Source organism: Ctenocephalides felis, unplaced genomic scaffold, assembly GCF_003426905.1.
Source record: "Ctenocephalides felis isolate EL2017-DRISC unplaced genomic scaffold, ASM342690v1 CF-g0.4_SCAFFOLD_01170, whole genome shotgun sequence".
NCBI classification, from domain to species: domain Eukaryota; kingdom Metazoa; phylum Arthropoda; class Insecta; order Siphonaptera; family Pulicidae; genus Ctenocephalides; species Ctenocephalides felis.
This window is the reverse complement of record NW_020537324.1, coordinates 49,797,732-49,820,927: the sequence shown is the minus strand read 5'-3', so window position 1 is coordinate 49,820,927 and position 23,196 is coordinate 49,797,732. Positions and strand designations below refer to the sequence as shown.

The 23,196-nt window shown below is 29.8% G+C and overlaps 3 protein-coding genes and 1 non-coding gene across 6 annotated transcripts in view; 3 read left to right on the top strand and 1 right to left on the bottom strand.

Annotated features, from left to right (window-relative positions):
- Window positions 1–377: 377 nt before the first annotated feature.
- Window positions 378–5,109, top strand: LOC113367351. The gene is made up of 4 exons (XM_026608962.1): window positions 378–510; window positions 775–938; window positions 2,529–2,706; window positions 4,958–5,109. Exons 1-4 carry the CDS (start codon window positions 378–380, stop codon window positions 5,077–5,079), a joined length of 597 nt encoding a protein of 198 aa, XP_026464747.1. The 3' UTR covers window positions 5,080–5,109.
- Window positions 5,110–12,526: 7,417 nt separating this feature from the next.
- LOC113367350 lies at window positions 12,527–16,255 on the top strand. The gene is made up of 2 exons (XM_026608961.1): window positions 12,527–12,642; window positions 16,032–16,255. The coding sequence occupies exons 1-2, from the start codon at window positions 12,558–12,560 to the stop codon at window positions 16,253–16,255; spliced, it is 309 nt and encodes a 102-aa protein (XP_026464746.1). The 5' UTR covers window positions 12,527–12,557.
- On the top strand, window positions 15,261–15,333 carry Trnar-ucg. Its single transcript has one exon. It is a non-coding gene; the product is annotated as a tRNA-Arg (tRNA).
- A 1,991-nt stretch (window positions 16,256–18,246) lies between the features above and the next one.
- The window catches only part of LOC113368303 (amyloid beta A4 precursor protein-binding family B member 1-interacting protein), a 517,505-nt gene continuing 512,555 nt past the window's right edge, over window positions 18,247–23,196 (bottom strand). For all 3 annotated transcript variants that reach the window (XM_026609849.1, XM_026609850.1, XM_026609851.1), the window contains 5 exons: window positions 22,999–23,117; window positions 22,632–22,852; window positions 21,936–22,392; window positions 21,490–21,797; window positions 18,247–18,690 (listed from right to left, as the gene is read on the bottom strand). In XM_026609849.1, coding sequence (XP_026465634.1) covers window positions 18,402–18,690; window positions 21,490–21,797; window positions 21,936–22,392; window positions 22,632–22,852; window positions 22,999–23,117 — 1,394 coding nt within the window. In that variant the 3' untranslated portion in view covers window positions 18,247–18,401. The remainder of the gene's footprint in view (window positions 18,691–21,489; window positions 21,798–21,935; window positions 22,393–22,631; window positions 22,853–22,998; window positions 23,118–23,196) is intronic.

Here is a 23,196-nt window from a genome sequence, read left to right as displayed (position 1 = left end):
TAATGATATATTGTTTATCTATTGCATCAATGTCGTGATTGGCTGTATCTATGGAAAGCGTATATCATTATTGCTTTATATTTGGTTGACCGAATAATTTAAAATTATCATTAGAATTGTTTATTCTAATTAAAAAACAAAATATAAAAAAATGTGTTTTGTAAATGATTTTGGTTATAAAATTACATAAGCGAAATGCAAGAGCTATCTACAAGGCCATAAAATAAATCAAAGAATATAAGACGATATAAGATAAAATAAATCAAAGAAATCAACATTTGAAATAATTTAAGAAAACAAATGCAGTCCTCACCAAATCTAAAATATTTATCAAAAACTCATATTCAATAATTTTTTATTCGCAGTTGCCGGTGATGATGGAATCAAGTAAAACTTTTGGTGCGGTGTGCACCTCAGGACCATTATTTGTCAGCGTGGCAATTGCCACAAGTCGGGTTGCACCAGGACAAAGAAATACCTGTCGCATGCAACATCTCAAACGACAGCAGGGTGAATGTGGAATTCGTTCAGATTAAAATTACAAAAGTGAGAACAATTTATTACTACTTCAAGTATAGTAATATTATTCTATATGACTATTTCAAAATCAGTATCGTTCAGCTGTTATGACTACTGTCACTACCGTACCCAGCCTCCTCTACTGCTCAGAAGTCATACATGAATATGAAAATTAAAAAATAAAAAATGTTCTTTTTTTGAATTCAACATTTGTTCAGATTTCTTCTAATTACAGATCGCTAAGTTTCATAGCAGACCCCACACAAATTAAGCAAAAATCATCAGATTTAGTGACTGTAACAGCGGAAGGAGTTCCTAAATTCAATAAAATCTCAATCACAAAAAATATTCAAGTCCCAGTAATTCCTCCATCGTTATTACAGAACTGCAGTATTATAGATATCGACTATGTAATTAAGGTAAATAGAAAAATAATCAAGAGAAATTGGTTGTTTTAGTTAAATTAAACTTTAGTTAATGCCTAATAAAATTTTTAAAATATATCATTAGATATAAGCAATCCACGAAAATTACAGTATGTAAGTGCAATTAAATTTAGTTGAATACACTAAATCGATGGTTGGTTTGTTCGTTTGGAACATTTTTAACTTCCCGAAGGAGGAGTTTTATGTTTTCGCCCAAAAATCTGATTCGCTAATTTTATGTTTTCTCGACGTTTCAAGCCATTCTCATGAAATGAGACCAAATTTGCAAAGTAAGCGTATGTGAGCCGATTTTGACCTTTCGCCCGACGTTTTCTCAAAACGGCTGGACCGATATGTCACCTCCGATAAGGACTAGCGTTTGTCGGTTTTGCACGACGATTAGGCAAGACTTTTTTGTAACTAGCAAAAAGTGAACAATTAATTTTTCGTCTTCGTTTTAGCCCGCAATCCTGGATCGATTTAAAAATTTCAAAAACTCTTTGAAATATTAACTGGAAAAGCTACTGATTAGTTTTTGGTAAAGATCCGCTGGCGTATTCTTGTAATTAACTGTTGAAAAAAAATCGTCAATTTTTATGAAACTTTTATTTTGACGATATACATCATGGTCTTCTAGAACATACTAAAATATTACGGCCATACGACTAGTTTTAATTTAAAAAAAAAAACATGATGACAGCAGCTTTTGTGAAGTGATAAGTAAAATTTGAATTTCACAAATTTAAAAGCGATTGGAATAAATTTAATAAAGAGGAGCCAAAAGGTTTAATTTTATTTTTATTATTATTTGCTTATATTTTACATTAAATCATATTACGGATATTATTTTCATGTAAATTTTATCCTTTGCTCTTTTTATTTATTTATTTAAATTTATATTATTATTTATCAATATTACTTGATGTTATAAATTAGCAGTTGTAATAATTATTGAAATGAAAAAAAAAGGTATAAAGAAAATCGCCAAGCCATTCGAATTTAGAAATGACTTAGGAATTGGTAAAACAATAAGTGAGCAGTCTACAAAAATTCTCAAAAAAGTTGTGTAAAAAGTTTTACCATTGATTTAAATCATTAAATAATATCAAGGACTACGTATATGATATATGTAATAGTGTAGTTGAAAATTGTATCTAAAAATCTTAATCTCAATTTCGGTTGATTAAGTCAATTATTACACATTTTGAGAAGATCATGCTACTGCCTTAAGGCAAAATGATACTTTCAATAAGTTTTAATATTGTTTGAACAGAAATCAGAACTTATACAGAGTCCTATATAGATGTTCTGCTGATTTGACTTAATGCTACGTCGGTTTTACAGATGGCAACCCATACAATTATTTAATCTTTGTGTGATAAAATTTATTATTACAATTTCTGTAAGTGGCGCCAAATACAATTATTGTGAGATTAAAAATGTCATACTGTTTATTATTAAGAATCGTTAATTCTGTAAGAATAACGTTTTAACGAATCAATTATTCACAATATCATCCTGTACTATTTAGTTGCAAATATGATTTTATTGATTACTTAATTATCTCAACAATTTTATTTTCAGGTGACAGCAAGTATTGGAGGCTGCCACAGATCTTTGCGCATTTCATTGCCCCTCACGATTGGCACAGTACCAATAATAGATCGATACGAACAATCAAATATAGGATTTACATCAATTGCGCCATCAGCACCGCCTATAACAACGCAACCTGGTTCAAGTGCCCAGTATGATGATTTACGTAAGTAATCTTGTTCTTGTTTTTGTATCGCGTTATGCTACAATTTTGTAACAAGCCAATCCACATGAAAGTACAAAAAGATACCTTCAACTATGAATAAATGTTGCCAGACAGCAGTGACAACGATTTTCACGTGGAAATATAGATAGCAATATGTTTCCAAGTGAAAACAGCACCAATACGGCATTGCTGCACCAATAAAAAGTCATCACTATTATAACAATTGTAATATTAAAAGTTCAGCACATAGAGATAAGACAACTGTTTGGGTTGCTATCTACAATAAAACAAACTTAGTTTGTAAGAAATTCATCACAGCAGCTCATAGAATCCATAAGTTCTGATCGCTCTTCAAATAAATTAAAAAAAAAAAAACAAAATAAAACTATGAATAAATAGACCATGATAAATACAGACACGAATTATCTCGGATATATCAAATATCCGTTTACTTAAAAAATATCATATTAATTCTTTTGAAAAAGAGGTTAGCTTTTGCCAAAGAATCCTTTGTTTTAATTTTATGTTTTCTTGATGTTTCAAATCATTCTGAATTATTCCACATCAGAATTGGAAAAAGTGTTTGTGTGTATGCTATATTATCTAACATAATATATATAAAACAAAAGTAAGGTAAGGTTAGTCTGTGCCGTTTTATCTAAATAATATTAATTTTTTTAACTATTTTATTGAAACATAGAGTTAAGAGTTCTTGGTCTTAATGAGCATCCTCAAACATTATAGACCAAAACTGGTTTAAATATACAAGATTGGTATAATAAACCGTGCTCTTCAAGAGGGTTCGCAAAGTTCAATGGCAGAGAACACATTATTACAAAGTATTACTATGTATTTACATCGATAAGTTTATGCAACTTTTCTGAAGACAAATTGCTACTTACATCTAGTCTGCTTTAAGCACGATAGCTCGCCGGATTGCCCATATTGTTTAGGGAAAAATAAAGATGCTAAGCACGTGTTCTTCGTGTGCCCGCGATTTAGTGCACTATGGGACGGTGTAGAAGATTTATTAAGCTGGAGAATTACTCCAGATACTGTGGTACTGACAACTGAGACTGCGTGGAACGCCATAGTCACATTTGCTACCGAAGTGCTAATTGTCCTGCGATTTTGGAAAAGAGGAAGAACGAATGGGACTTCGCTCATTTAAAAAATAAGCAAATTTTATTTCGAGAATTATAACATTCTAGATTCTCCCCCACGAAGTAATGCTTAACGGCGGTTTCCATGGAAACCAGAGGCAATGGAAAAGCGGAGATTTTAGAAGGTATACCCAGGCGGTATTGAGTCCGACATACCCAGGCAAAAGGCCAGTCTGGGATGCATAAATATTACTCCTTCGCTATAAAAAAATTGCTTACATCCAAATTGGATATGTCTGATGGTAAGGAATACAGAATAACTAATTAAGTCTCGAACACTTCCATGTTACCTTGTATATGTAATTCAATAAACCACTAATTCTGGATGAGAATCTAAAAAAAAAATCCACTAACTGCTCTGAAGTAAAGGACTGTGTTCATCAAGTGTTTGCATATATGCTAACATTGTAGCAAAAATATTTTTTTCAAAATGCTTTAACTCTAACTTGAGCTTACTTTGATGGCAGTGTAGTTTCCAGTGACCAAAATGAATTACATTTTAATGAATGTAAGATGATGTAAGATGAATGTAAGATAAGATAAATAGGCCGAAGATCTGTTTCTAAACAATAAGATTGTATGAAATAAAAATAAAACGATGTACTACATGTCATATTCAGAAGAAACTTTTAGTGAAAGAGCTTTTAGAATGTGATGCATTCTATAATCTACTGAGATAATCCAGTTAAACTCAGCAAATATTTGAGTTATTCACATTATTTGTTCTATTAGTTAATAGTTAATTTATCTACCTATGAGAGCCACATTTTTTTATAGTACAATTATCTGTTTTTCATTAAATCTTCTAGTAATCGAGTTATCTGAGCAAGTTACTCATGTCGAATTCTATCAGACGAAGTATTGATTATACATATTATTTATTGCATAGAATAATAATTCTACGACCTCAATAAGTAACAGTTAATAATTATTTTAGAAATATATGCGATATGAAATGTAGAATAGATTTTTATTAATTATAAATCTTGCACAATTAATTTTAATTTCAATCGCAATACTAATTCAAAAATATTATTAAATTATTTGTACAATTGCAATCATGATTTACGATATGTTTTTCATTTCAGCTCCTTCATATGAACAATGCTTGTTTGGCACCCAGAGTATACAGGACAATAATGATTCCCAACATACATTGGGATTTCAAAATTTTGCACCCTCATATCCAGTGTATAATGCAAAAAGTTGATGCATGGTCAAATAATCTAAGTTAAGTTTGTAGCCCAAAGAAAGTATAAGTGTTTTGACATCATACAAAAACAAAATTCAATGACGGCATAACTTTGCCAATATTGTCAACATCGTTTGTACATAGGCAAATCGAATAATTATTGTAAATCATCTATATTAATTTATGGCTAATATTTATGCACTATAATTCGAAATAAAAAGTTATTTTAAACTGTAATGAAAACCAACTTATTTTTAGATCAGAAGGAAACCAATAAACCAAACGACATGAGAAACTAGTTGGTTTGGTATTTAGCCTTAAGGCAAGTTACATGAACTTCCCGATATGTGTAATTAATCGACTTAATCAATAAAAACTAAATTAAATTATGAGTGATTAAAAGTTTCGAGTGGATTTATTACACATAATTGAAAACGAACGAACACTTTGACACGGGATATTTTCTAAAAGTCAATTTTCAGAAATCAACAACTATTAATATTGAACCAGTTTCCATAGGACTTTAATAGCTTAATATGTTCATTAAAACCAAGTACTCTATCGTTATACCAAGTAAAATCGTCCAATTTTATTTTTAACAAACGTCAAAAAAAACTACTCATTTTCTCAAACTTTAACGAATTTTTAAAATTAAACTACTTGTCGTAAGGCCGTAATATTTTAGTAGTTTCTATAAAATAATGATATATATCGCCAAAGAAAGTTCCATGAAAATCGACTTAAATTACATTAGTTAATTACAAGAAAACAGCTCGGTAGATTTTCACCTAAAACTGATCAGTATAATTCCCAAGTAATATCTTTCGAACAGTTTTTGATTTTTTAAAATCCATTCGGTAGAATGAGCTTAAATGTGGACGAAAAGTTTAACAGTTTTTTTCATATATTATTGTTTATTAGGGTTTGTCGGTTTTCAAAAACCGGTTTTAAAAACCGGTTTTTTGGCGAAAATTATGGAATTCGAAAACCGGTTTTTAAGTGAAAAAGGCCGGTTTTCACTGTATAAATGGAAAATGACAAATGTAGGTAAATATAAAAGATAGATGAAAGCTTTTTGATTCTTGAAATCATTTCGGTTCAATAGCATTTGATATCTTATCAGTCTGCAATGGTCTGAAAGGTTTTGTATATTTTAATTTAGATTTTTATACCAGTGTATATTAATTTAAATAAGTGTGATTTCTTCTTGGAGAAGTAACTTCCTCTACTCAAACTTAAAAAAAGAGTTTTAAACCCTTGAAGCCACAAATTGAAGAACAAAAAACTTAGAATTATTATATCAGGCTTTAAAAACAATTAAGCATAATTTAGTCGAAAGTATGAGAGTATTTTCTATTTCAGGAAATTTTGTGGAGAGGACAAGTCTAAGTAGCAATTCGTAAGACGTTCTCAGTTTTTTTGAAATCATCTTTTATTAAACAAAAAATACAGTTATTGAATTAAATAGTTTTTATTAAGAACATGAAATATATATAAATTATTTTGATCGAAGTAAGATATTTACAAGAATATGATAAAAAATGAAACAAAATCTAAACTAAAAAACCTATTTTTCAACAAAAAAACAGCATGTTTTTATATAGAAAAACCTTTTTTGAAAGGACCAAACCCGATGTTAAAATTAATTAATTGAAATTGCCCGGAACAGACGATACCCGAGTTCAACTTAATTGCTTTTAAAATTAAAATTGATATTAACAAGTATGTATCAACAAGTACCTAATATTTTTTAATTTTTTTTTTAAATAATAAATTTTTTTTATTTAAAAATATATTGTTTTTATTTATTCGAAAACTTTCCTTTCACTATCATAAAAAAATTTCATTCTTGTATCTGAAAATGAAGCATGAATAACGAATAATTATTTTCAAAATTATTTAATCCAGATAAACTATTTTTTTCTACTAATTGAAATTAAAATAATAAGTTTACTATCTGTAAAATTGAACAATAAATAAATTCAGTCAAATACTACTACAGTCTATACTACACTAAATTTGCGGATAAATTACAGAATATTCGAGCAAAAATTTATTTTCTTTATAAAATTCGAAAACCGGTTAAAACCGTTTTTTTGGTAAAATTAAAATTCGAAAACCGGTTTTCTGAAATGTCGGTTTTTGTATAAACCCTATTGTTCATATATTATTGTTGTTTCATCAATATCTTTCGAACGGTTTTTGAATTTTCAAGATCGATTCAGAACTGCGGGCTAAAACGTGGACGAAAAATTTTTCACTTCTCTGTTATTTACAAAAAAACGGCTTGGTTGATCATCGCGCAAAATTGATAAACGCTAGTCCTCATCGAGATACATGGAATGGCTTTTAAATTTTTGAAATCGGTCCAGCCATTTTTGAGAAAACGTCGATTTACGGCGAAAAATTTGTTCACATACACACACACATACACCCATACACACACACATACTTTTTCCAAATTTGGTCTCATTCGATTCAGAATGGCTTGAAACGGCGAAAAAACAAAATTAGCAAATCGGATTTTTTTATGAAAACATAAACTTCTCCTTCGGGAAGTTAAAAATTGAGAAGCCGATTCCGCCGTAAAATAGACCAATGTTATGGCAAGGCTATGTTTCGTAGCGCTCCTTATACAAAATAGTACTAAATACTGTAAAATGCCGTGTATTAGCCGTTATTAACTTCATTCTTATGTTATTATGCCACACCAGAAAGATGCAGTTATGATAACATTGTCTGTTTGACATTTGTGAGTTTTCTAGGCTAGATTTTCTATCTAAAACGTCAGGCTGTACACCAACCACATCCACATGGCATTTTGTCAGTATTTAGTACCACTTTGTATGAGAAGCGCTACGTAACATAGCCTTGTCACAACGGCAGAAATGGCCCTTGATCTTATTTGATTGAAGAGTTTATATAAAAATGTGATGTGCTAAAAATATAAATTATTTTTGTTGAATTAAATAGTAGTAATATAGTAAGTAAGATATATACAAGAATATGATAAAAAATGAATCAAAATCTAAACTAAAAAAAACTATTTTCCAACAAAAAAATTAAACACCATTTTTTAGATAGAAAAACCTTCTTTGAAAGGACTACCAAACCCGATGTTGTACACATATTATATAAACTGGTACGTTTATTTAACCCTCCGTCGGTCGGCGTGGTCTGGCCAGACTTTTTTCGACTTCAATTAAAAAAAAAATACTTCTAGTAATCCTATCGACTTGAAATTTCTTGACTTTTCCTAAAATTTCATTAGCTGTCGATCAATGAAAAATTCAGGACGAAAAAATGTACAGAAGGATAATTATAAGGATATTAACTTTTTTATACTTCGAACGGTCGGAAAGGTCTGTCTAGACCACTCATACATTTTGTATGATATATACGCTTTTTGATGTAAACCAGTATTTTGTCTTTTTTCATGGTATTTTCTATTTAAACTGCGTTGTATATATTCTTTGCTATGTGTTGTAACTTGAATGTTAGTATTTTCATGACGAGAGTTCCTTGAAAACCTACCAAACTTATTGGTAATCGCAATTTGCGATTCGCAAACACTGAAAATTGGATGAGTAGTAATGCACACATTATCAACAATTTTTCTACCCGTACTGCGTTCAAAATTTGTTTTTGTAAACCTGTAGTGAAATTATATTTTCACTTTGAGTTTTACAGCTCATTTCAAAGGCGACGCACCTCATTTCGTTTTCATTTGAATTTCACATTCATTTCAAAGGCGCCGAAAAAGAATAAATATTGTTTTTCATTGATATAAATCAAAAAAATTAACAAAAAAGCAACGATTTTTTTATATTTTTTGATTTTTTTATATAATATAATCTGTAATATTTTTATTATAAGCAAGTTCAACACATGCAAAAGACGGTAAAAAAAATCAAAACTTTAAATATTTACTACTAATAATCGTTAATATATAAGACACCAAAAACTCATTTAACCCATATAAATGCATGTAAAATGAATGGTGGTCCAGCCAGACCTTTCCGACCGTTCGAAGGTGAAAAAATATCCGACCGACGGAGGGTTAAACATGTTACAAAACAGTCAATGATAAAACCCATAATAAAACCATTTACAACTGTATATCTAGTACCTTATGGTCTGTCGAACAAAAACTGTTAAAAGGGGTACCGTGTTATATGGAGTATCGTGTTAACGAAGGGCTGTCGCAAAATCAGCGCCACGTTGTATGGTATCGCGTGGTTAGCTGTATATACATACATATTTACATGTCCTACATGTGTAAAACAATATCGTCTATATTGATTATAGAATTGTTCTTTTCATATTAGCCTTGAGTTCTAAAATCTCTAGTATATGTTTTTCTAAATGTCGCCTAATGGCCGAGAATTACACCTATGGAGGCTGTAGGAATTTTTAAAGATGAAAGTGAAATCTTTAAAATCATATTTTTCATTTAGAGAAAAAACTTTTAGAGAAAAAAACCTCTTTTTTGTTTATACAATATTATAGCATGATCTGATTAAAAAACAATATATTACTCATTTCAAAAAATTTGGCGACCATATCTACCCCCAATGTATGATCTTTTCACAAAATCATTATAAAAATCATACCTATTTAAATACAATTTCAATAGACGTCAATACAATTTCAACAAACAATTAGCAGCAATATTTATTGAACTGAAACTAACTCTTCCCAAATATTTAAAAAATCTGATAATGTAGAATTGTGTCATCTGTAGGATATATATATATAAACACATGATAAACAATCCAAAATCTGCATAAACGTTTAACACAACAGAAAAACAAACTATAATATAACAAATAAAATATCATAAACAATTGTCAATTATAATTTAAAATTGGGTAATCTTATTTGCATTAACTCTTTGGGGACGGCTGTCCACCTGAGTGGAAAAACATACTCTGTTGAGACACATGCTATTTTATAAACAATGACTCAGTTTGCATCGAAACGTTGAATAAATTACATAAAGCAGTGATAAACAGTGTTGTATTTTCAAAATAATTTTGAGTTATTTTAGTAGTATTTTTAGCCTTTTTCATTGCTATATAGTCTTTTTTTAAATATTAAAAACGACCGAGCGCGCGGAAGCGCACCGAAGATAGTGATGAATGTGATGATATTATTATCCAACCAATAAAAAGAAGAAGAAGTTCGATAAATTAAATGAAGTGTGGAAAGACATTAGCAAAAGTACCGATTTTCCTTCAATAATCGAGTTTGACATACATCAACAAACACCCCGACTACAAATACCAAGCAGTATAAGACATGCAATAGATTATTTTACTTTATATTTTACAAATGAATTATTAGACAATATAATAGAAAAAACAAACCATTATGGCAATAAAAAAATGAACAAATATACTGACTAATCAGTGGCATATTCTAAATGCGAGAGAAAAAAAAGGGATTGTATTGTTTGTTCTGACAGAAAAGCACTAGGAGGAAGGCGGCGAAAAACATTTTATTGTAAAACATGTCGAAATCAACCAGCTATGGATTTTGGAAATTGTTTTGACCGTCAACATTCTTTATAAAATGATAGAAAATAAATTAATAATATAAATGTATGTCCTTCAATGACCTGAGAATGAAAATTATCATACAAATTGCATAACATACACAATGAAATCAAGTTTACAGCCGGTACAGTAGATTGTTTTGAATTAGGTACCGTCCGTAAGGGTTAAATTAAAATTTTCAGAAAATCAAACTGCTGTACGACTAATTGAAATGTCAACAAATTAATTATGAACTAACCTGACAAAATTGCAGAATGTATTTCAATTTCTCTGAACTGAAACTTGTCTCGAAAAATCACTGTTTCAAACAGAAAGTAAGCCGAAGACGTCATTATTACCGAATAAGCACTAAATAATAATATACACTGCCTTCAACTAACTAACCATATTGTGCAATAACTCAATTTCGAATAAAGTTTTAAACTGTCAACACTGTAGTCTATTTATGATACTCTCAATTGCAATTAACAACGGAATAATTGCCAAAAGCAACTATTGATTCACTGTATGGTTGATACAATGTATGGTTAAAACTCGTGAAATTTGACATACGAATCGAAGTGAAATATGATGACTACAGTTAAATTCATAGCACCAAACTTCTCCGACGACCACATCTAATTTCTAATGTACTCACAGAGCATCGATGCCCTTCTGGTCCCGTCGGTGTTCACTTGCCAATATTTTTTTAATTTCCACCAGAGGTCATGGTGGGCAATGAGCAGTTGATGGCGCATGGTGACGACCGACAACCGCGACTTTTAAATTCATTCCAATTCTTCTGTTAAACTAGTGGTGCATGGCCTTAAGGTAAATTGCTGGAACTTTCCGTACCAGAATTAAATACTCGAGGAAAAAAATCAGTAATCAATAAATATTGATCAATGATTTACAACAATGGTTTTAAACATTTTCAATAAGATAATTATAATCACTATATATTTTATCGTTCATAAAATATACAGTGAGGATTTTATCGCTTAAAACACTTGAGAAAGTTTACATTAGCAAGAGGAGCCGAATAAAACCATCTGATGATATACTTCTTACGATTAGAATAACGCACTTTTTGTCCCGTATCTTCAAAGCGTCTGGACCTGTCTCCACCAAAAACTAATCAGCACGTCTTCTTATCAATAGAAATAGAATGTTTTTTAAATCATTCAAATCACTTGATTCGTGCGCCCGAAATCGTGGACGAAAAATTGTATCCAAACATACACACACACGCACACATATATCCATTTTTTCCGAGGTATGCCAAAATGTTCAGAAACCTTTGAAACGTAAAGATATGCAAAAATTGTCGTTTTCAATTTTTTGCGATTACTATAACTTACCCTACAGGAAGTTAATAAATGAAAAGATTTAAATAAATCTAGTTCAAATTTAAAGTAATCCCTTTTGGACAAATAACTGATACACTATATTAACTTTTATCACATTAATTGTATAGCAAGGTTCAACCACTTTGAACATGAGGTTTTTAAGTGGAGGGGGGATTGATAAAAAACCACAAAATATCACGTGGGAGAGGGTGGGGTATAGTAAGATACTACGTGTATTTATTTTTAACTTGATTTTTTTAAAAAAATCCAAACATTTTCAAAAAAAATAAAAAAATTAAATCTTTTCACATAACTAAAAATACACGTAATGTTTGGTAGGAGAGGGGGGGGTAATTTTGAATATCACTACGTATCACTAAGGGAAAGAGAGGGTCCAAAAATTCTTAAAAAGTCGATCACGTGATTAATGGACGCTCCCTTAACAATCCGAACCGTCAGTTTGCAAATTGGGCAGAAGTTAGTTTGAGCGAGGATAATCAATTTCACAAAAAAATCATATTTTTGGACAAGGTCATTTCTTCGTTGGTGGTTTCGTTAACAAACAGAATTGCCGCATTCAGAAGCCAATGCACCCAGCACGAGTCACCTTATGGCGCGGATTTTGGTCTGGTGGAATCATCGGCTAAAATTTTTCTTTAAAATTGAAGATAAAACCGGAGGAGTGACCCTCAAAGGTGAGCGATATCGCGCAATATTATCCAAATTTATCTTGAAATAAATTGAAAAGAAAGACTTGGACGACATTTCAGCCCAGCTAGACAACAAACACTCAATCTACACTTCTAATCTCCGAACGGGCTGGACCTGCCTTTTTATCAAAAACTAATTAGCACTTCTGCCGTCACTCCAAATTTAATGTTTTTTTCATCATTCAAATCGGTTGATCTGAGCCCCCGATATCGGGAACGAAAAATTGTATCCAAGCATACACATACACCCACTTTTTCTAAGGTATGCCCAAATGTACCCAAGGTATCGGAAACCTCAGAAACGTAAAGATATGCAAATATTTTTAACGTCGCATAGGGTAAGTTATAGTAATCGGAAAAAATGAAAATGATATATCTTTACGTTTCAAAGATTTCCGATTAGATCCTAGACATGCGTAGATAAGAAAGTCAACAATAAGTCCACTTAATTAGATTTTGTTTATATATATTTCATTCAAACACATATAAACAACGTCGTCTAATCTAAATTTTCACATTTTGTCTACAAGGAACAAATATTGAAAATTTTAGTTTTTATAATATTTATTCGTAGGCATTTTTTGACTGATTATTTTAATTCTTCGAATGATTAATTACGGTACGGGAAGTTCCAGCAATTTGCTTTAAGCACGATTTCATGCTCATGCCCCACCAGTCATTTTCGATTTTATGCGATTACTATAGTTTACTAGATGACCCGACAGACGTTGTGCTGTTCCATGTCTACAATTTTTAATATAATATACTAATATTTACCGTTTACCTAAAAATAATTATTATTGTTTTTTAAATTACTCTTCACGCCAAAATTCATATACATTTATAATATTAGCGATGTTAAATGTAGAACTGCTTTAAATAAAATGATGAGTCTAAATTCCCACACTGTATTGGAAATTGAAGTCTTTTAAAATGTATAACATAATCATAACTATAACATAACACTGGTATTCCATGTTGGATGAAATTAATTTAATTTTTTATTATTTAAGATATCCAAAATTGCATCTTAAACTTCTCCTAATCGATATCGTGAGGGCCGAATTGTTTGTATTCATTACTTTCCTCTTTGTTCTCATAAAGTGAAATTTTTACGAATTTTAAAAATATTGTGGAAAGATAAGTAGAAGATGCAAAGAAATTATATATTAAAAAAAACTATATTAAAAATTTAATATCCGAATCTAGTGTTGACGCCCCCTGAGGCGTGATTTGATTAATACTTGATTTCATATTTCAATTGAATTAATTTGTCATGTCCTGTTCATCATGTGTATCATTCAATCTGCCATACATATACTGTATTTTATATTATTTTAATTTCTGGCACAACTCAGCCATATAAGTACTTTATAATCACATACATCCTAAAAATTTTCCTTAATAAACTTCAGAAAGATTTATCAAAATCCGCATAGTCGTTTAGAAGGAGTATACAGTGGTGCTTGTAATTTAATATGAACTTTATATAATAGCAATAAAACTCAAATTCATTCTACGTTTTAGTTAAAAAACGTTTGTATGAGAAAAAGAAAAGGGCTGTTTTTAGTGTTTTCCCGGCAATTATTCGACTTTTTCTTGCCGTAAGGACCATCCTTGGACATCAAGGAACATTTTAAAAAAAGAATTGGCCAAATTGTCCAGGCGTTGGTGAGTTATGCGCTTACCAACACATTTTGCGATTCATTTTTATATATAAGATGATACGGAAAGTTAATAAATCAGATTTGATTGAATATATTAGATATTTTAACATTTTGCAGCCAAAAATCAAGTTTTATATATTACCACTGCAGTAAGGCACGTCCATCAAAATCCTCTGCCAACTTACTATATGAGCAATTTGTTTGAAACAGCTGGACAACAAATTAAACACCACATTTTTACTTTATATTACTTTAATAATTCTAAATTAATTATACACTCTAGCTGATCAACACTTCAAAGTATTATAATAACAATAACATTTATGTGCCATTTTACATAACCGTCAATTTTATCTTTAATGATACAATACCCCGCTGTACATGACATTTAGCCATAATCAAATTAAACAATAAACTTTCACTTTGACACGATGTTAGTTACAAAACATGATACTACACAAACAATTGGAAAGATTTGAGTTTTTTAAAGTTTTTGGTTATGTTATTATCGAGTAACGACCATGATTATCTTTCGACCGAATTGAGCAATTAATTTGATCACAGGTAACACTAATCTAATCGCAAATTGCACTTTTTTTATGACACTGACAGCAAAATGAATATATCCTGTAGGACTGACAGGCGTGGATCTGTCAAAATATAATACATAAATGAATATTGTCATAATATATTATATTATATTATGTATGAATATATTATATTTTAATATTGTAAAGGATGTGGACAATGAGATATCCCCTGATACCCCCACTCAACCGCAATTGATATCAACCAATAAAAGTATTTAAAACTTCTTTTTGCAGACATTAAATAATATCAATATTTACTATCTGGCCAAATTATTTATTATGAAAAATATAATAAACATATTCCACTATGCGGAGTATATACGGAGAATTCAAAGCGCATTACGTAGACCGTGTGGCCTAATGGATAAGGCGTCGGACTTCGGATCCGAAGATTGCAGGTTCGAGTCCTGTCACGGTCGAAATTTCATTTTTTTTGTCAAATCTATTTTTTTTAGTTTTAAAATAAGTAAAATCCATATGTTTTTAAAATATTATATATAAAGACACATTTTTTTTAAATAAATACGTGAAACTATTTGAAAACATATATATAAGTAAAACAAAGATAATGATATTAAATACATTAATAATTCACAGCTAAATGCATAGATAAAAGAAGAGTATACATGGCTAAATGAAAATTTAATTTAGCCATTGATTAGAAAAATAAAACCATTTTTTTAATACAACGTTATCTAAAACAAATTTTCACAAAATTATTGTCAAACAAATCGGTTATAAAAAATATTATATTACATTTGATTTTTTTATATCCGTTAGTTCGCAACGAGTGCTGCGAAAACAAATGAATAATCTAAAACAAGATAAAAATTAAGTGTCAACTTTTAACTAACTACAATGTCTGATTTAGTTTATTTAGTTGTTCGAAGAAAGAAGCGATCAATATTTTTAGAAACACCGTCTGCAACGAACATAGCGGAAATCAAAAAAATGTTAGAGGGAATTATAAAAGTTCCGACATATAACCAACGACTTTATCTAAATATGGATGGAGAGCTAGAAATGGAAGACGACAAAGATCTTGAATTCTATGGTCAGAATTTTATAACAATAATTAATCAACTTACAAATAGACAATTGATATTATTCTCTGCAGGTGTAACGAGCGCCATTTCCAAACCAGCCAGCCCAGTTTACTTAGGTTTGTGTATCAAAATTGAAGATGGATCATTTGAGCCAATGCTGATTATTCCTTATTCTGTACCTCCTGAATTTGCTGATGTCATGAAAATGGTGCCACCAGCAACAAACACAGAACCAATTGAAGCTAATAATTTGACTATACAAAATGAAGAAATGCCACCACCAGATCAGAACTAATAATCATAAATAAAAGACAAATATATAATCATCATATTTATTATGTGCCATATAAAACATATATATATATATATATATTTACAAGCACAATTTTATACCAAAGTATAAAATATTATAAAAGTTATCTAACTATTGGATACAGTTACGTGAATATGATATCCATAGAATATTTAGAAATTGAAATAAAATGGCAATTTGAGATCATGACTTATATTATAAGTTTGCTAAAAAATTCAGATTTTAAAACTTCTCAACTTATGTATTTATCGTGATTATATCACCAGCCTCATTTGTCATTAAAAGATATAAATAAAATGTAAGTAAATGATTACGCTTTACAGAGTTATTGATCCATATAATAAACTGTACAAAATCTATATTTGGTTATATTTTAAAATGCAGATTAGTATTGAATATGTAGATTTTAAATAATAGTACCGTTTATAATTATATTCATATAAAATGCATTTTACCACAAGGATTCCTTAATTTCGAATTAAGTGTTATCTTAAGGTACGTAAAAATGATTTTTTTTACTAGTTTATATATATATATATATATATATATATATATATATATATATATATATATATATATATATATATATACATATATATATATATATATATATATACATATATATATAATTTCTTATATTGTCTATTAGTATAGAAAATCTATTCTATATGTTTATGACACAAAATTCAGTCGTCAATCCTGATTATCTATTCAAACTTAGCTTCATTTAAATGGACATATATCTTATTACAAATTTTCTCATTGTTATGATATTTAATTTTTTTTAATTGTTACAAAATTTTATAAATTTAAAGTTTAATAAATTCTCTCTACAATTCAATATATTAACTAAATTTAAATGACTTGAATGAATTCTTATACAAATATTATAATTTTATAAACATTGAATATTAAAATTTATTAAAATTATTTACCTAACCATTGAAACAGTCATAAAATATGACTATTATATTTTATAAAATTAATTAGATTTATGATTTTTTTATTGAATTATTATCTTAATCTTTAAAATATATTTAGTTTAAAACTGAGTAATACCTTTACTGAACAGAATAAGAAATCGTCATTGAGCTCAGCGATATGGTAATTACCGAGACAAAATTGTGGCATCACCTTCCATCAAGCAAACCAATATTTTTGTTGTAATTCAGCACTGAAATGATTATTGTTGCTGAGTAAAAATGTTTAGTTGTGTTTGATAGAACCATAAAGAATTCTATAAAGAATGATACTTCATTTTGAAATGATGATAATTTTGTTAAATCTAAGTTTGAAAAAATAAACCTATTAATGTTACAACAAAAATATAAAGTATTTTAATATTTTCCTAAACAAGTTATTCCAATAATTAACTAATATATTTACATTGATTACTACTACAATTAAAATTTATTTACATATTCATTATAAGATATCACTAAATTATTCAAGTTTTTGATAGAATAATAAAATGTGTCAAAAATCTCAGACGTCAAAATCAATTTAAAACTTTTCTTGGCCTAAATAGTAAAAAACTTCATGTTTATAGATGAAGCGATTGATTATCAAAAATATATATACATATTAAGTATCAATATATTTATAAATATGAAAATACTCATATTTAATGCAAAAGTTGTATGCAAATTCACGCACAGAAGTTAATTGCTTGAGCTACTTCTTATTATCTTTGAAATATATTAGTAAGAATCTCTTCCAATAAAACATATTAAATATAATAATTTTTTGTAATAATCAGAATCAATGTTCTTATGCATTCACAATATCTTTGATAAAATATAGATCTAAATATACTACAAATATTACAATTGAGGCAAATAAAGTATGATGAATATGCATACTTAAAATTGATTGTAAATTTTCTTCTAAAACATAGTATTAAATGATTATACGTACAAAATTGATGTTTAGTTTATTTTAATTCAATAGTTTTAATTAGATTTATATCGTGAAAAAATTCTCCAATTAATAAAATAAATAATAATTCAAAATACATTTCAAGAGCCTGAAAGCACATTCTTCGTTTGTAGCACAACTATAATTCAATTACATATTAGCATTCCTTTTTCATTGGCGCTCATATTAATTACAATATGAGGCACCTTTTTCACGAAGTTGTCGAATTTCGGTTACCAGTTGTGAGTTGCGTCGATTCGCTACGTTTCGGTGGAGGCGGTGGAGGCCGTTTGTTGCGGCCGTTCATAACGCCGACGATGGAAGATTGAGTTGGAATGACCGCCATGGTCGGTTGCATGGCATGCGGCATTGGCGGCTGCGATATGCCATTGCGCCCGTTCATCTGCTGATTCATCGCCAAAGAACCACAAGGTCCACCCAAGTTCTCATATAAATTGTCTCCATAATGTTCCTGAACCCAGTTGGATACATTTGTTTCCCTGTAAATCAGTAAAAATTCAAGATTAGATATTAGAACAATTCCTGATACTGAAGATGTTAAAATTCAATCATTTGATATTAACCATTCATAAAAACACCTGAACCACGCGTTCTAATATTCGCATTGATCATTTAAATTATTTTATATACAGTAAAATCCGCTTAGTATGACATTGAAGGGACGCCGTAATCTCGTCATACTAACCGGTCATCATAAAAGCGTACTGAAGAAAAACTTTTTAATATGCAAATATGTTACAAACAAACGTTTTAATTGAAAATAAAAATGACACATTAAAATTTAATATAAAATAAAATTGACATAGGGTAGGGCGGGGGCACAACGGTCCAATTTGACTTACGGTAATTATACTGTTTAAACCCAATGAACAACACATAACATACATCAAAGAAGCATCTATCGAACTATGTTCAGAAAAACTTACATACATACGTACATAATTCCTAATTATATAAATCTTATATTTTTTACTATTTTTTAAACATTTGGTATCTGACCCATTTTACTTTACATACGGGGTAAAGTGGAACAACCAGAGGGCGAACAGATGCAATTTCTTCTATTAAATTTTGAAGGCATTTTACGCTACATTATTGAACCAATGCAAAATATTAATTCTGTGGGTGCATTTGTTACAAAGACAACACAGTATATTACATTGATCTGCTATTGGTCAGAAATATTCATCAGAAGAGCCGGAATAACAATTTATTCAATTAATCTCTTGTAAAATTGCTTTTTTTTTAAACTTTACTATTTTATTGCTTACACCTTTGCCAAAGTAAAGGTTCAGCTGGTCCTTTTTATCCCACTCATGTGCTGCTTATTTTCTGATAGCAAAGTCATAAGAATAAAGGTGATGGCTGGTTATAAATTTATACATGTTTCGCCCTCTACTATCAAATATAATTGTTAAAAAAAATCTAATTTTATTTGTTTATGAGATATTCGTGGTGGGCCATTAATAATTAGTCTACCCGACCCATAAACATACAAATGTGTTTTTTTTAATGTAAGTAATCAGTAATTTTGGATTGATTTCTTTACATAATTTTATTGTAAAAACAGTCCCTGGTGCTATTGTGCACAAAAGACATAGCAATTGCTTTCGTACACTTGGCCACATCATGTAAAATCATGTCAGTCATTATAATTGGACATATTTTTTTTGCAAAAATGGGTCATTATAAGCGACATGTCAATGTAAGCGATGTCAATATATCCGACTAGACAGCTGTTTTTTTAAGGAATTTTATATGGAAACCAAATTCTTAGTGCGATTACGTCATATTAAGCGGTTGTCAAAATATCCGGCGTCATACTAATGGGATTCTACTGTACTTCTATAAATATACAGATTTTGTACTATTTATAATTCAATTTCAGTTCACGTACATATTATAGTCTAATAATCATCAATAAAAAACATTCTTTACTTCATTATAAAATCCATGAGTTTGAAGTGCAGTACTAGCATATTCAGTGGAAAATTTGTTTATCCATGGTTAGATTCGAATATTACTGCAATATGTAATATTAGGTGTCGAATGACTCCTTTTCCATTTCGGGTTCGATATGTGCCCTTTAATTAAATTTAGTAACTCGATTACCAAACTTAAGTCATTGGTTAACTCTCATACTTGCCTCGGGGCAAGAAATAGTTATACCCTTTCAGGAAAGTTGTATCTCCCAAAAAAATTTAAATATTTTATAAAGGGTCAAGAATATAATATTTAACTTAATTTTGAAGAAATGATTGGTTATGTTAAGAGAGAATGGATAAACTCTCTCTTAGTACTCTTAATCCTATAAACTGGTAATTATAAAATCGTACCGTTGAAGTTAAAGGTTGTATTAATCAACGCGACCTTCAACTGATTTCATTCGAACAGATTTTGAATTTTTGTGCCAAAAAATTTAGAATAATTTGAAACTTTGTGAAAATATAGGATCAAAACTAGGAAAACAAACATAGGAGCCGTTCAAGTATTACGTAAGCACTATAGGGGGGCGGGGGGTTGTTGATTTGCTTATTTTGGGTTGACATAGGGAGCAAGAAAGATCTGGATGATGATTACGTCATAGGTAGTATTTTTATTTTTTTACATTAATTGCAAAATGTTTATGTGAGCATGGGGATAAGGTGTAAGAGCTTTGCTTACTTTTGCTGACAAGGGGGATGGAGGGGGGTAAATAATTGTAATAAATCTGCTTCCGTAATACTTGAACGATCCCATATCCTTATGACAAGATAATCACATATAGTTCACAGTTAAAACACTTCCAAATGTGTATATATATGTATGGTGTATGCACACACATTAGGGTGGTCCTTAATATGAACGTTTTCAAATTTATTTGGGCTCAGGGCTCAAATGATTCCAAATTAATAAAAAAAAAATCTCTAAATGCTCTTAATATTAACATTTAGTTAGTGCGCAATCCAATTAAAAGTTTCATATTATCAACTTGTGCTATGAAGTAAATTCTTATGTCATACACTTGCACATCCAAAAGTTGTATATATTGTAATATTTGTGATTATGCTGAATGATTCTGTTATCTTTTGTTATTTTAAATAAAAATTTTATTTGATTTAAGTATTTTGTTTATGGCTAACTTGTTATAAGGTCAATAAGCCAATAAAAAAAATAATTCTAAAACATTTATAATCCCAGTCCATTCATAAACATTCTGAATAAATTATAAACAAATATAATCTGAATCATTTAATACAAAGATTAAATGACCTACTGTGATTTTTTTTATTATTCACCTGTAATGGGGATTCGGTGGTGGTGGATCTCTGAAGCCAAGCACTTCGTGTGGTGTAGTCGCTGGTTCCAATTTGCATTTTTGTGCAACCTGCCATTTTCGTCTCATAACTCGCTGCAGATCCTTTAAGAAATCCCTTGGAGGATTGCTCGCACTGTCCGCGAGACGCTTCGGCGACGAGCAATTTGCACTAAGACGAGTTGCCTCAGCCCGAGGTGGTGGTAAAGGAGCTTGATTAGAATCGTACGAGCTTGTTCGCGAGTATGAATTCATTCGTTTTGAAGGCGATAATTGTTCATCAAAAGTCACCTAAGACATAAGACATATGTATTAAAAATGTTGAAATAAATAGATGAGATCTGTATCAGACTAGAAATATAGTCGATACAATTCGTAGAAATAAAAATGTTATTTTTATTTCTACGAGTTTCAGTTGATGAAAATTACCTTTTTCTGATCCTCAAAACAAACTTTGCGTCTTAATAAAACAGGCGATTCAGCAAATTTTACACATTTCTCTAATTTATTATTATTCATTTGCATAGAATCAGCAAATGTGACAGTCTTTGGTGAAGGAGCAGTATTATAAATCTGCTGGTTATATGGAGGTGGTAATTTATATCCTGGAGGCTTTTTGTGTAATGACTGGGTATAAATTATGTTTCTTTCATTGTTGTTTACTACATTGTGATTGAGTTGCATATTATTTATTGACTGCGTTACATTGTCCATAGAATTGGTTTGAGTTAAACTATTTTGAGCACTATTAGCAATATCGGTCATGGCCTGCAGAGCATCTTCTAATTGTTTGATATTATGTTTAGGAGAATCATATGAAGTAATATTTGTATTTGAAAGTATCTTTGATGGTGTTGAGCAGTCACTAGAAATCGGTGAAGTTATCCTAAAAACAAATGCAGTCATTTAGACTAATTATATAGACTACTTCTGATTAGATTCAATTAACTTGCAACAAACTACTAAAATAAAGAAATATCTTGAATATTATCAAGAGAAAGCTGATTTATCTAATTAATATATAATTTAAGAATATAATAATTATTTTATGAAGATGTTAAATATAATTTAATGGTTATTTTTGTCTCAAAGAATAATTTTTCAATGTTAAAAGTTATTTTTTACCTGTTATCAATTTGATCATTAGATTGCACATTAGGTGGTGGTGGCGGCAGGCTGGTCAGAGAAAGCATTGATGTCCCAATATAATCAGCTGAATCATTAGCATCTAAAGGTGGTGGAGGAGGTGGTAATGAGTCCAGAGATAAGGTAGAAGCACTCATCAAGTCCTCTGATGATAATTCTAGTGGAGGTGGTGGAGGCAGTAAAGAACACATGGAATCCGTCTGTAAGATACAAGGCAAAGCTATAACACAAAACTATTCATGCCAGACAAATACAGCAATCAGAAATGTGCTAAAAATAAAAATATATTATTTTAAAAATAATTATTTATGACTACTATGTAATATAACCGGTTTAGCTCACTTACCATGCATGATAAAGAAACAGCATTGTTTGGGGACACTTCTGGTAGCATATTGGTTCTTGATGTGTCAGGAGTACTAGGTGTAGGAGTAGAATGACCACTTCGAATCGAGCCCATGGATTCTGAATTTAAATGATTATAAATGTCATTTCATTTTATAATAATATATTATTTAAGCATCCAATCGATTAGTTTATTTTA